The following is a 14,685-nucleotide window of genomic DNA, read 5'->3' on the forward strand; positions in this document are numbered from 1 at the left end:
AGCCGACAATGAACACACAAAGTTGATTTCCAAAATGGTTGCAGAGGTTGTTGTTGCACTGTCGGCTGTTGTCATGTCCCCGCAGTGCCTGTAGTTGTGCTCTAAGAAGCCTCGCATCCGATGACAAAACCAACACCCCGTTCTCCTTGTGTACGGCTAGTTTTATTTCAATAACCGACAAAGATGTACCAGTAGGTTTCGTGTAAAATTATACGCACGCGTTAAAACACATAATCCGCTAGCGTAAAGTGGGAACGTATAGGCTGGATACCCCCGTTGAGAGCAATAGCCGTCGAGCGTATGAAAAGATCTGCGTAGCTTCTTTAGAGCAGGCCGCAGCGATCGGACGCTGCGCGGCTTCCGGGAAGCACCGAACTCGAGCGAAGACGGAAGCCGCTTATCAGGCACGGCAAGACGGGTGTCACTGTACCCAACCCCGGGGATTCAGGAGGTTTCGCAGGCCAACGGTAACTACGAATTGCGCAGAAATAAAGGATTCTTTTACATCCTATATGGAGCTGATATTAGTTGTCCTTGAAAAATAAGTTTGAAATAAACGCACTAAATGAATGGTACATAAAACAAAAAACTTTAAAATATTCTATAAAGCGGATTTTCGTTTGACAGGTATTTTTCCTCGAACGTCTCGCGCTTAAATGTCACGCACTTAAATATGTTTTCGCCGACCGTTTAAAAGTAATAAAATGCGTTCCACATATTTGTAACGGAATAAAGAAACGCATCCTTTGATCGTTTCCTCACCCCCTATTTTTTAATCGTATTTTCCGTTGCAAAATAATTCAATGTTTACTACAGGCGCTACACTCAACTTGCTCAATCCTTGCCTCAAAAGTAACTGATAGTTCTGCCCAAGTACTTGATAGACGGTAGGCGGGTTGTCCACCGTCCCCTTGCGTTTTCAAAGTTGCTTTGCATGTCAAACGAATCGTACTCTGCCCGAGCACTTTTATGAGACATCGTTTTATGATTTAGTGCTACACCTGCTAAAAGCTCTGCTTACAAAAGCTGTTTTTTTCTCAAGTGCCATTGATTGTTTGAAACAGAGGCTACTTTTCTTTTTGCCTGTCACTTTAATATTTAATGATCCGTGCTGTTTATGCTGAGCACCCTGCACTGTACAGGCTCGGATAAGTCCTCTGAAATAAAGTGTTCTGATTGTTTGAGGTGGTGTCGACAATTATGAAAAAGCTGCTTTAAATTAGGTCACTTGACTTAAGGATGAACATGGATGTCGTTACAAAACTCATGGTTTTATTGTAGCTATTTGGATATTTGTGAATTATGTATTAATATAGATCCTGATGAGTGCTAGAAACTCGAAAGGAAAAGGAAAAATGCAAGAGTGGAAAGAATCTATTTAACTGCCCTTTAAATGAAAACTATACAGCACAGAAGAAGATCTGCGGGACGGGAGATGCTTGTAATTGAGAATGGAGATATGAATATTAAAGTGAAAGTATAGTGTACATTCCTTATCAAACAAATGTACAAAAGTAGTTAAGACTCGCATTGAATTTGTATTAGTTTGTCTTCAAACACGATTGTGCTCACACCACAGCCTTCCGCGCCTGAGCCCAAGTGAACCGCGCTCCAGCCCACCTCTGCAACCCGGCCGGGGTGTGATTAACCAAACCGTGCCGCTGGCGCGGTACAGAGCGATCACACTAGTCAAACGAACCAGGCTTTATGGGTCAAACGCGCCCGAGCTTGGTTTGGTTTGGTTTGGATAGTGTGAGTACACCCTAAGTGGATATAATTCCAGGGCTTGTATTTTTAATAGGGATGCACTGCAACCAAATTTCTGTGCCATCACCGATATTTTATTGCTTAAGGCTGAAGTATGGTCCACCTTTTACATGCACGCAAGGTCCGCGTACAGTGTGCATGGCATAATTTTAATTATCAGAAGAGTGCCCAGATTTTTGAAACCCTGTGTACATTGTACGCATATGTCACACATGTGCGTACAGGAGAATGTAGTATGTAGCCTAGGAGATGCACTGCATTTTGTTGCAAATGCACATGCGTTGAACCTCTGTGTATACGTATGAGTCAAATAAACGTTCAACTGTGCGCGTACGTTCGCGTGCACTTAAAAACAGACTATACTGTGGGCTTAAAAAAGCTGAAAATACATTGTATAGTAAATCATTATTGTATCATTTTATTTATTAGCTGATGTTCCGGAGAGTTCCAGCCCTGGGATGTATGAAGGCAAACACATCCACTACTCGGAGGTGGACCACAAGCCTCTGTGTTCATATAGTCCAAAGTTGTGCAAGCAACGCAGGCTAAATGGTTACGCTTTCTGCATCCGCCATGTGCTTGAAGACCGGAGTGCCCCCTTTAGGCAGTGCGAATATGTAGCCAAGTACAACAGCCAACGATGCACCAACCCAATACCGAAGGCTCAAGACCGCAAGTACGTTTAGATAAAAAAAATTGTGCATGTTTAAAGATTACTTTGGTAAATTGTATGTGAAAACCCACCATACTATATCTGTGTTTTGTTTAGGTATTGTAACAGTCACCTGCAAGTTATGGGTGTCCTCCCCAAAAAGGAGCGAAAGAAGAAGCAAGATACCATAGAGTCTTTGGCCCTAAATATCACTGTTCCATCTCTGGCTCTGAAGACTCACAACGGGCTTGAGCATTTATCCCCACCACCTTCCCTGGCTTGTCTGCTCCCATCAGATCCATTTGCCTTTTATAGGCCAGATAAAATGCTTAAAGTAAGTGACACGATTTTAAAGAAGCCCCAGGAGAGCCAAGCTATGAGTCAGAAAAAGCAAGATCACAGTGTGGATCCAGCCCTCCAGAAACATCCAGGATTGTCTTCTCTTTCCTCCACCCATGCACGTCCTTGCCTCATTCCTCCACAGACTGGAAGAACCACAGAAAAACCTTTAACTCCCTCCTCCCCATGCGCACCAACTCCGCAAACCCCCACACTCCAGCCAGGGTCATTATTTAAAACTTCATCACCTCTTCAGGCCAGCCAGCAGGGCTCCAGAGAAAAAGCTTCATTCGATCACAAAGTTAATCTGAACCTCAATCATGAATTTGGCAAAAAGGTCCTCCATGGAGCTTCAAACCGAGATGACGCGGGTAGACATTTAATAACAACGAATTTGGTTGCCATGAGACAAGCTCCACGATTGAGGCAGTTGCATAGAGTGATGGACCAGCAAAAGAGGCAATACCAAGATCTGAACTCTCATTTAGGTAGGTAATTGTGACTTTTGCTATGATTGACATTTAAGAGTTACTTCAGCATTAGGTTCCATCACGAACACATAGCTTGCGTTCTAGGCCTTGACTGGTCAGAAGAAAGTGAAGAGGAGGATGGAGACTTGGGAAAACTAGTGTCATATCAGTGCCAGAGACTACAAGAGAAACACTTTGAGAAGAGGTATGGCCAACCATCACATTAACAATCAAGCTCAGAAAGCATTATATAAATGCTCAGAGTTGGCAGAATCCATTAAGAGTCTCATAAAAAAATTCATTCAAAAGAAAACATGTAAGACACACATATTTTTATTTAATGGCCAACTAACTGCATTATTAAATACTAAGTAAGTTCATTTTGCATAGCAATTTAGTTACAATGTAACAATCAATTTAAACAATTTAAAGGTATAGTGGAAGATTTTCCGAATTTTTGAAAAGATTTTAGGGACGAGCATGTACGATGGCCTTACGTTAACATATCACCAGAATGATTGACAACTGGGATGATCAAGTCTTGATGATCCACCCGGAAAAAGAACATCTTCCGCTAATCTTCCATTCGTGTTTGCAGTAAAATCACTACTCAAATTGGCCTATCTTTGTTTTTACATCGCAAACGGAAATGCCTATGAAGAAATGTGACTCGTTTTTTTTACCTGATGGGAGGGGTTCTAGTGGACCAATCACTGCGGTACGCGTATACATTTTGGCAAGGTGTGCTTCAGCCTACGCACAGTCTATGCATAACCTAAAACGTAGAACCTACATACGACTATAAATTACACTTTAGGCCATGACTGCCCCTCCATATAGTGCCCCTCCATTAGGCCTCGACTGCCCCTCCACTTAGTGCCCATCCATTAGGCACGACTGGCACGTGATTAAGGATACACTGGATGTTTGCTAACCGAAACCATTTAGCCGAAAATGCCTCCATACTGGCGACATTGTTTGCTGCATTTATAAAGCATTGCGCACCTCTAGATCTATGTTGGTTGATATCTGAACATGTGATCAAAAAAATATTATTCGCTAAAATTTGTGCTCTTTTCACTTATAGACCCTTTTACTGTTTGTACACAATGATGACGTAGCAGCGTATGCGCGCACATTTAGGCAACGGAAGTTTGGCAAGAATCAGCAGTGAACAACACACACAAAGTTATTTTAAAAAGTTGACTTTATCAACTTTTTCAACACAGCTACCAGATCCGTGTACTATAGTGGAGTGGAAAGAAGACGTTAGCAGATAACCAAAAATAAAGTGGCCAGATACATATATACGTATATTGGTATATCATATTAGTGCAACCAAACGCAACAACCAGACATTTTGATGCTGGGAAACCGTTTTAATAAACTTTCTGAGTTGCTACCACGTTAGAACCAGTGGGGAATAACACCACTTATGTTGCCTAAATGCGCGTGCAGGCTATTTGATCACATGAGCTGTAAAAGGGTCTATTCAACCAAACATCAAAAACCTTTCTTTTTGCTATTTTATGCAGAATAGTTAGGGTGGCTGAACATTTCGAGCATCCCTAGTACTAGTGATCATGTAATAAGCAAGATAATGTCCAGTCAACTAGTTATTATAGACAAATTGTGCTAAAACATAACATAGAGGGAGGTGAAGGGTCAACAAAACATTAATAATAACTATTTTTAGTGTAGGAAACCTTTGCTAACAATATACAGTCTTGTTCAAAATAATAGCAGTACAATGTGACTAACCAGAATAATCAAGGTTTTTAGTATATTTTTTTATTGCTACTTGGCAAACAAGTTACCAGTAGGTTCAGTAGATTCTCAGAAAACAAATGAGACCCAGCATTCATGATATGCACGCTCTTAAGGCTGTGCAATTAGTTGAATTAGTTGAAAGGGGTGTGTTAAAAAAAATAGCAGTGTGGCATTCAATCACTGAGGTCATCAATTTTGTGAAGAAACAGGTGTGAATCAGGTGGCCCTATTTAAGGATGAAGCCAACACTTGTTGAACATGCATTTGAAAGCTGAGGAAAATGGGTCGTTCAAGACATTGTTCAGAAGAACAGCGTACTTTGATTAAAAAGTTGATTGGAGAGGGGAAAACCTATAAAGAGGTGCAAAAAATGATAGGCTGTTCAGCTAAAATGATCTCCAATGCCTTAAAATGGAGAGCAAAACCAGAGAGACGTGGAAGAAAACGGAAGACAACCATCAAAATGGATAGAAGAATAACCAGAATGGCAAAGGCTCAGCCAATGATCACCTCCAGGATGATCAAAGACAGTCTGGAGATACCTGTAAGTACTGTGACAGTTAGAAGACGTCTGTGTGAAGCTAATCTATTTTCAAGAAACCCTCTGTTAAAAAAAGGCATGTGCAGAAGAGGTTACAATTTGCCAAAGAACACATCAACTGGCCTAAAGAGAAATGGAGGAACATTTTGTGGACTGATGAGAGTAAAATTGTTCTTTTTGGGTCCAAGGGCCACAGGCAGTTTGTGAGACGACCCCCAAACTCTGAATTCAAGCCACAGTACACAGTGAAGACACTGAAGCATGGAGGTGCAAGCATCATGATATGGGCATGTTTCTCCTACTATGGTGTTGGGCCTATTTATCGCATACCAGGGATCATGGATCAGTTTGCATATGTTAAAATACTTGAAGAGGTCATGTTGCCCTATGCTGAAGAGGACATGCCCTTGAAATGGTTGTTTCAACAAGACAATGACCCAAAACACATTAGTAAACGGGCAAAGTCTTGGTTCCAAACCAACAAAATTAATGTTATGGAGTGGCCAGCCCAATCTCCAGACCTTAATCCAATTGAGAACTTGTGGGGTGATATCAAAAATGCTGTTTCTGAAGCAAAACCAAGAAATGTGAATGAATTGTTAAAGAATCATGGAGTGGAATAACAGCTGAGAGGTGCCACAAGTTGGTTGACTCCATGCCACACAGATGTCAAGTGGTTTTAAAAAACTGTGGTCATACAACTAAATATTAGTTTAGTAATTCACAGGATTGCTAAATCCCAGAAAAAAAAATGTTTGTACAAAATAGTTTTGAGTTTGTACAGTCAAAGGTAGACACTGCTATTTTTTTGAACACACCCCTTTCAACTAATTGCCCAATTGCACAGCCTTAAGAGCGTGCATATCATGAATGCTGGGTATTGTTTGTTTTCTGAGAATCTACTGAACCTACTGGTAACTTGTTTGCCACGTAGCAATAAAAAATATACTAAAATCCTTGATTATTCTTGTTAGTCACATTGTACTGCTATTATTTTGAACAAGACTGTATGTGCAAACATGGACAAATATGTACAAAATGGCTGCTTTAATGAACTTTCGAAGTGATGCTAAGACAAAAAATTTGTCTTTACACTTTCTCAAAGTGCCAGCAGTCCCCGCACTGAACGTCTGGCAAACTTCTGCTCATACCTGAGACAAAAACACAAGCACCTCTGGAGGGAGCAGAAGGACTTCAGGAGGGAAAGGAAATCCCAGCATGCCCTTCGAAAAGCCCTGCTGCAGGCAGCCAGAGATGAACCTCACCACACCGCACAGCTTATTCAGGAACAAAATAAAGAGACCTCCACGCCCTCCAGGTAAAACACACACACGGGACTTAAAATAACATGACATTGAGCACTCAGAATGAGTGTTTTGTGTGATACAGTAGTATTTCTCCTATCGGTTCTTATGGGTCTTGATTTCACAGCACTGCAGTAGCACCTGGAGTGGCAAACTCAGGTTTGTGTTTGGCTGTCGTAAAAGGCGAAGAGTGCAGAAATCCAGCCTTACCGTTCTCCAGGCACTGCTTTCAACGTATCCTATCATGAATTGCTTATGTAAGGCGATTACCCGGTTTAAGTTCTAGACTGTCTGTGCACCCCCATGTTGTATTCTTAACCAAGCTCTGTAGATATCCTACAGAACCGATCTCAGCAGCTGTTCTCAAGCTGTACAGCTCGCTTCGCAGATGGAGCTCAGTGCTCCATCCCTGTCTTTGACATCACACACCAGACACCGCTTTGTGACGAGCACGCCAAGAAAATGGTAAGATAGGTCAACTGTTTCATCACGTACAAAACTTTTCCCGCCAATAGGGCTGTGACGAGACACTTACTCCACGGGACGAGACACGAGATTGAGTTCACGAGACGAGATCTTTACACTTTTTAAAAATCCTCAATGATAAAATACATGAATGAAATCATATGATTTTACCCACCACAAGGGGGATGTGGCTCTTCTGCTGAGTGACTTTATTGGAAATGGGAATATCGCAAAAAGAGTATCAAAAGTCGAAAAGCTAAGATTTGAAAGTGACAGATTTGCCTATTTGTGTTTGTACAGCAAATCTTTTTTGTGAGTGCTAGTTTACAGATTTGTGACTATGTCTGCAACACAAGTTTGTGATTACTGTCCAAATCTCAGCATTCAACTTTAGATTTTGATTTAGCAAGTTTTTTCATTGGGACTGAGAGTATAAATATTATTGTACAAGTACAAATTTTAAAATTTTTATTTTCCAAGTTCTCAAATTAAAATTTACAAGCTCTTAAGTTTTGAAAGTGATTTACCTTCAATCCCTACTCGTCAATTATAGGGACATTCCACTTTTTTGAAAAATGCTAATTTTTTCTGCTTCCCTAGAGTTAAACATTTGATTCTTACCATTTTGGAATCCATTCAGCTGATCTCTGGGTCTGGTGCAAGCACTTTTAGCATAGCTTAGCACAATCCATTGAATCTGATTAGACCATTAGCATCACACTAAAAAATAACCAAAGATTTTCAATATTTTTCCTATTTAAAACTTGACTCTTCTGTAGTTACATCGTGTACTTAGACCGACGGAAATTAAAAGTTGCGATTTTCTAGGCAGATATGGTTAGGGACTAAACTCTCATTCTGGTGTAACAATCAAGGACTGTGCTGCTGTAGCATGGCTGCAAGTTTTTACGTCAATCAATAGTTCCACTATTATCTACTAGGTGCCGCTCTTACCCAACTTCTAAAACACTAAAGGATTCGCTGATCCAAAAAACAGTAATAACTCTGTTTTGAACACAACGTTCTGAATGTGATTTCTAACAAAGTTAATTTAAAAAATGCAATTATCTCATCTTTTTGCTCAAAATGTTGTATTTTTGAAAAAACCTACCCATATTTGAGAGGTGATAAAAAAGAGAACAAATGAGGATACGATGAAACTTTTTTTTTTAAAGCAGAGGGTTTGTTCTTTAATTTGATGTATTGTATGTTTATATATTTAAAGAAGAACAATTCTGGAAAGCATTAAACATTTGTGAAAATCATAAAAATGCTGGCGCTGGCTAGCAACTTTAAAAATTAATGCTGGTGGGGAAAGAGTTAGCGCTAGATTTGTAACCAATTGTGCATCGATGGATTTTTGTGCAGGACAATTTCCTTCGAGGTGACATCAGTCGCAGAACGTACCACCACCACCAGCAGATTCAGAGGCACCGGCCACTGAAGAAACCCAAGCCTCCACCTCTCAGTAAGAAACATAAAAAGAAAAGCAAGAAGGGAGTATCACGGCGTCCTCAGAAACCCATTCCCCCCGCGCTGCCCCAGGGCAACTTGGGCATGCCGTCCATCTTGTGCCTGCCCACTCAGCCATCTGGCATAAGGTGAGAGTCTGTGTGACATGGGTGTATCTCCATGTATTTGTACGTGTGCTTATCATCTTTGTTGTACGCAGGAGCCCTTTAACTCCTGATCTGAGTGCGGATGAATTTCCTGATGACATCAACGACATTAGTGACATTCCACATGACCTGGAGTTGAATCAGGAGGATTTCTCAGATGTTCTACCTCGACTCCCGGATGACCTTCAGGACTTTGATCTTTTTGAAGGTATTCATTTCATATCTTGTAGTGTACATTTTTCCTTTTTGCCTTTCTAGTCAGCCATAAATGCCTGTTGTTTAATATCCGCTTGGTTTTGCTTAACCAACAAACACTATAAAGCTGGGTGTTAGATTTGAAAAAATCAGAAACCAGCCTTTCTTATTCCGTAATTCACATTTTGTTTGTTGTATAGGAAAGAACAGTGAGCTGTTGCCCACCTCTGAAGAAGCAGAGGAACTCGTTCGTGTTCTCCAGGCCATGGGCTCGTACCCAGAATCCCTCGCATGTCTCAGTGGAATTGCTGAGCTTGGTCCTGTAGAAGGTGTTGATTGTCGTAACATGTCAGGAGGAGTTGTGGATCTACTGAGCGCACGGCTATCTGCCGACACGCTTTCCAACTTGGAGCTGGACGCCAGTCTGCTCCCCACTTCGGAAGATGCTTTCCCCCCATCACCTCCGTCGCCACAACCCCCTCTCACTCCCCCATCCTCCGTGGGTCACCTCACAGACAGCACATACCCACAGAGGCAATCTCACCTCCTGTCTAAGTTGGACAACTCCAAAGCAGATCTAAGTGATCTGCCGCTTGACAAGGACGAGGACATCTCTCGTGGCTCCTGGGGCGTTCTCACACTTCCCCTCAGTGACTCCGCCCAGTTTCACAGCCTTATTGCCTCAGACAGACTGCTCATGTCTACGGCGCTCTCAACGCCCCTGACCCCTGTATCCTCAGCCCCCTGCCACCCCAGTTTGTCCCTCTCTGCTTTGCCTCAGAGCAGTCAGACTCAGAGTGCATCACCAACATCAGAGCTCCTCTGCCCCAGCCAAGCCAAGCACCTTCTCCCCCCACTGTTCAACCACTGTGGGATCCCATCGGACTTCCAGCCACACCACAGTACACCGGCACCCTCTATGGACCAGGCCTGAATTGCAGGCAGAACCAATATTTCCAATGATCTTCTATATAGCCACAGTATTCAGGGAACACGTTGCAGATGATTTTTGTTTCATTCTGTCTGTCTGAGTTCCTCAACCACCCCCACACGAAAAAGCACGTCAAGCAATAACTTTCTCGTCAGCTTAAAATAGCTGCTTTTTTCTAAAGCAAACCGATAAATAGATGGATTTTAGCCATTAATATCACTTGTATCCTTAAATGCATATTTAATATATTTATAGAGTAGCAGTCTGCACAGATAGTTTTATTGATGAGTGCAAATGTTTGGTGAAAATGTGGTCATTGTTTAGAGAGAACTGGTCAGGTTTGTCAGTGGCAAACATACGAGGGCAGATGTCATGGTCGTATCACTATTCGTCCCGTGTTATGATTAAAAAGCTCACTGTTTTGGCAGATAAGTGTTCATGTGCTTTTAGTAGAGGTCATACTATGGGGTCTTGCTGTAGGTGTAAGTGCCTGCCATAAAAGCTACTGTATGTTACACCTTTATAACCAGTGTATTCTAATTCAAGAAACAGTTATGCTTAGTAAAAAAAAATAATGCATATTTTACTCCTAAAAGTTACAAAAGTAGCATTTCCTTCCCTGTTTTTGGCTAATTCACATTACAATACAGTTACATGAGGGTGTTAAACTTCGATTCTGAGTGTTTGATGTGCTCCTGTGAGGCGTTTAGCGATAGCATTTGTGGGAACTAAATGGTGTTAAGCTATAGTCAGTTACTCGTCATGGCTTTTAAAGAGAAATAGTTTTGACGCCGTTATCCTCACGTCTACGTTTCATTCACTTGTATGTTTTTGCAGGTGCTTTTTTACCAAAGTGGCTTACACGAAAGCCTCTTAATATCCACATCTGAAAAATATTATCTCACTTAACCAATATAGTAAAATCATGTTTGAGCAGTTGAAATTTTAAAGTGAACAGTTAACGTTTAATAACGATATCGAATTAAGGTGTTTGGCTAGATTTGCCGTCGTAACAGATAATGCTGCTTTTACCAACAGGCATACTGACAGATGATATCCATGCACACCGAGGGTCGTCTCGTACTTTTTTATACTTGTATTCACTGAATGTATCGAGTCAACAAAAACAGTTTATTATAAAATGTTATGGTCCTCTTGTTCAAGGTATTTTTATGTATTGACATGTTTACTTTTGTTACTTAAGTGCTTGGATGTGGGTGTGTGTGTGTGTGTAGACAATGTGTAAGAGAAATTCTATTTGTTTTATTCGAAATGTGTGAATTAAAACTGCTATGATCATGACTCGTTGTTTGCTTATTCGTTTTGGGTTGTAGTAGGGTCTTGATCAAGTCATTCTTTGTTAAACCAAAAGTTAGATAAACTGATTTGAAGAGAAGGTTTATGATATGAAAATCTGAAATGTAATTTAAAACCATAAAGTTTTAGTACTTTGTCCAAAATGTTTAGTTTAAGTTTTGGACAAACTTGTGGCATCCATACCAGCTGGAGGGCACATATTATGGAAACTCCACTTTTAAAAGGTGTTTTGTTTGGACATAAATGTGTATTGGCAGTGTGTGAACACAACCACCTTAAAATGAAAAAAAAAAATCCACTCTCAACTTTTTTTATCCCCATTAAACCAAAGCAGTCTTTTTAGAGATGCTGTGTTGATTCTCTTGTTAATGTGACATCACACAAACAAAGCCCCACCCACGACCACTGACTGATTGGTTAATTTTACCCCATAGTGTTTGTTATCACGTAGTAGTTATGTTTGCATTCTCTCAAAACTTTTAGAAAGCCTGATTAGTAAACAACTGACACAGTGTCTAAACATTTTGTCTATTAATCAGTCTGGGTTTCGTAAAAGGCATAGTAGCTACCACTACAGCTGTCTTAAAAGTTTGAATGATATTGTGGAGTCCTTAGATTCTAAACAACAATGTGCCTCTGTTTTATCTGTTTATCAAAGGCATTTGATAGTGTGGACCATGGTATATTGTCAAGTTAAAATATACCATGGTCCACAGTATCAAAGGACGTTAACTAAACGGCAGAGGGCGCCAAAGGCAGTAAAATGCAGTACAGTTTTGTATTCATGCACTGTGTATCAGTTAGAAGTTGAGAGTGAACCGTATTGGTTACAAAAACACAATTCTGTCTGTTATCAAAACGCAACATTAGAAATATACACGTGCGTATCTATGTGCCTCTCAGATATCTTACACATTTAAAACTGATGATAATGCCCCTAATGACAGTACGGATGCAAATCTCTTTCTTTAATAGGGGCGCAAAGATGTTCCGCGAGAGCCTGGGCTCTGGCGTTACCTAGCAACCACTCCCATACTGTACTTGGGCTCCAAGTGCCTGGCTGCCTTCAACTCCAGCGCTGTTTCTATTTCTGTTGTAGCGTTGCAGTCGCCGTCTGCTAAAACATTCATGGCACAGTCCTCTTAGCATGTGGCTTCTGCGGCAATGTTGCAGTTTGAAGCGTTAGCCGACGCACCGCACCGAGTGATACTGACAAATGGTGCGTCAAATGATGGGTGACAGACCAGTTAATCATGGGCTGCCGTCTCCGGGGACGAGCTCATCGAGTCTGATGTAATGGATGTTATTACGGCCAGTGACATGACAACTGCGACCCTTGCGCGTGGATGTGTAAGCCACAAAAACAATTGTTAAAGCAGGTGCCGGGAAAATGCGATAACGTCGGCTTTTCGTGCTTCTTGGTAAAAGGAGCGTCCAAAGGGGATTGATTGACAAACGGAAATGGCAGTTGCATAAACTGTCACAATAATGAGATCTTATCCTTATGCATATGCTAGTGCCGCTTAATTTTTAGTCATGACAGGGTTTCACACCCCCTCGGTTCCACATGAACAGCTTTAACAAACGCAGTGATGATAGTGGTACAGTGCACAATTGCGCATCACGCGGATCTCCGGCGTCAAGGCCTCTTGACCGCAGGCCAGGGCACCAAGGTAAACTGGTGAACGATCACATCGCACACAGCCAAAAGATCGATCTTTAACTCCCACACAGTTTTTTTTCACTCCAGCAACCTTTATAGTCTGCATCCAAAATTACCTACTTCCATAAAGTCAAACTGAAATTAAAAATGAAATTAAACACTTTTTTTGCAATATTGGTATTTTTTCCAAATGATTTATCTTATTTATCTTATGATTTTTTACAAATGTGAGCTTCATTATTATAAAAAAATGAATGTACACTCATAATCTTTAAAGGGCACCTATTGTCCGATTCACGTTTTTAAATTTCCTTTGGTGTGTAATTATGTATTAGTACATGTTATGATATGCAAAACATACATGCCCCAAAGTAAACGATGACGCGAGTTATTGTCTCCAACGTTAATCTCTTACTAGGACTACAACAAACACACGGATTTTAGGCAGCAGTTTACTTCATGGGATTGGTGATGTAGACCAGACCGATATTATCATAATTCCTCCCACTTCATAATTCCTCCCACTTCAGACTCACAGCCTGTAAGTTAACTCCTGTTAGCATTGCATTGTGACTGAATGTTTCAAACATGGTAAGGAGAGTCACATTTCCGGCTGACATCAGAGGTATTCAGGCCAATCACAACGTACAGATTAGTTGACCAATCAGGGACACAAAGCTTTTCAAATCCGTGTGTTTCAGGAAGAGAGTGAAATCTGGAGCTACAAAAATGTATGGTATGTGGAAAATAATGTGTTTTTTTACCTTAAAGGGACACTCCACTTTTTTTGAAAATATGCTAATTTTTCAGTTCCCCTAGAGTTAAACATTTGATTCTTACTGTTTTGGAATCCATTCAGCTGATCTCCGGGTCTGGCGCTAGCACTTTTAGCATATAGCTTACCACAATCCATTGAATCTGATTAGACCATTAGCATCACGCTAAAAAATAACCAAAGAGTTTCGATATTTTTCCTATTTAATACTTGACTCTTCTGTAGTTACATTGTGTACTTAGACCGACGGAAAATTAAAAGTTGCGATTTTTTAGGCAGATATGTCTAGGAACTATATTCTCAAACTGGCGTAATAATCAAGGACTTTGCTGCTGTTACATGGCTGCAGCAGGCATAGTGATATTACGCACTGCCTGAAAAGAGTCCCCTGCTATTGAAAGGCCCTGTCCCAAATGCCGCACTTCATTTGGACTTTCGGTCTCGCAGCCTTAAATTACACATGCTTGCCTAGTCTACAAGTCCGTAGCATGTCCAATCTGTCATTTTTACACTTTGAAGTCTGCTCATCAGCGCCCCCTTTGCCCCCTTGATGTGGTCTCCGGCAAAGCCCGCACTGCAGCAGGCTTCACGCACTTTACCAACCCAGAAGTCCTTGCAAAAGAGCAATCAGACCAATCGGACGACGGAAGGGAGGAGTTCACACTGACGGGCGTCTTCTCTTCTTATTTCCGGTGTGACACTCGAGTCTGTCCCAAAATACGACTCCGGTGCACCTGTGTGGACTCGCATCAAGGGTCCTTAAAGTCTGCACTCTATGATGTCATCAAAGTGTGGACTCCGAGGAGGACCACAAGTCCGGAGTGTGCCATTTGGGACAGGGCCAAAGTAACCAAGGGGACTATTTTCGGGCAATGCT

At 41.2% G+C, this 14,685-nt stretch overlaps 1 protein-coding gene across 1 annotated transcript; it reads left to right on the plus strand.

The window, feature by feature from the left end:
• Nucleotides 1-88: 88 nt before the first annotated feature.
• ino80db (INO80 complex subunit Db) lies at nt 89-11,355 on the plus strand. The gene is given in 11 exon segments (XM_065240131.2): nt 89-150; nt 2,197-2,443; nt 2,537-3,246; nt 3,322-3,433; nt 6,645-6,857; nt 6,971-7,077; nt 7,175-7,308; nt 8,677-8,909; nt 8,981-9,135; nt 9,323-9,967; nt 9,970-11,355. Coding segments are annotated over 10 exon segments (2,643 nt in total). The 5' UTR covers nt 89-150; nt 2,197-2,225; the 3' UTR covers nt 10,086-11,355.
• The last annotated feature ends 3,330 nt before the right edge of the window (nt 11,356-14,685 follow it).

This window comes from Paramisgurnus dabryanus, chromosome 7 (genome assembly GCF_030506205.2).
Source record: "Paramisgurnus dabryanus chromosome 7, PD_genome_1.1, whole genome shotgun sequence".
NCBI classification, from domain to species: domain Eukaryota; kingdom Metazoa; phylum Chordata; class Actinopteri; order Cypriniformes; family Cobitidae; genus Paramisgurnus; species Paramisgurnus dabryanus.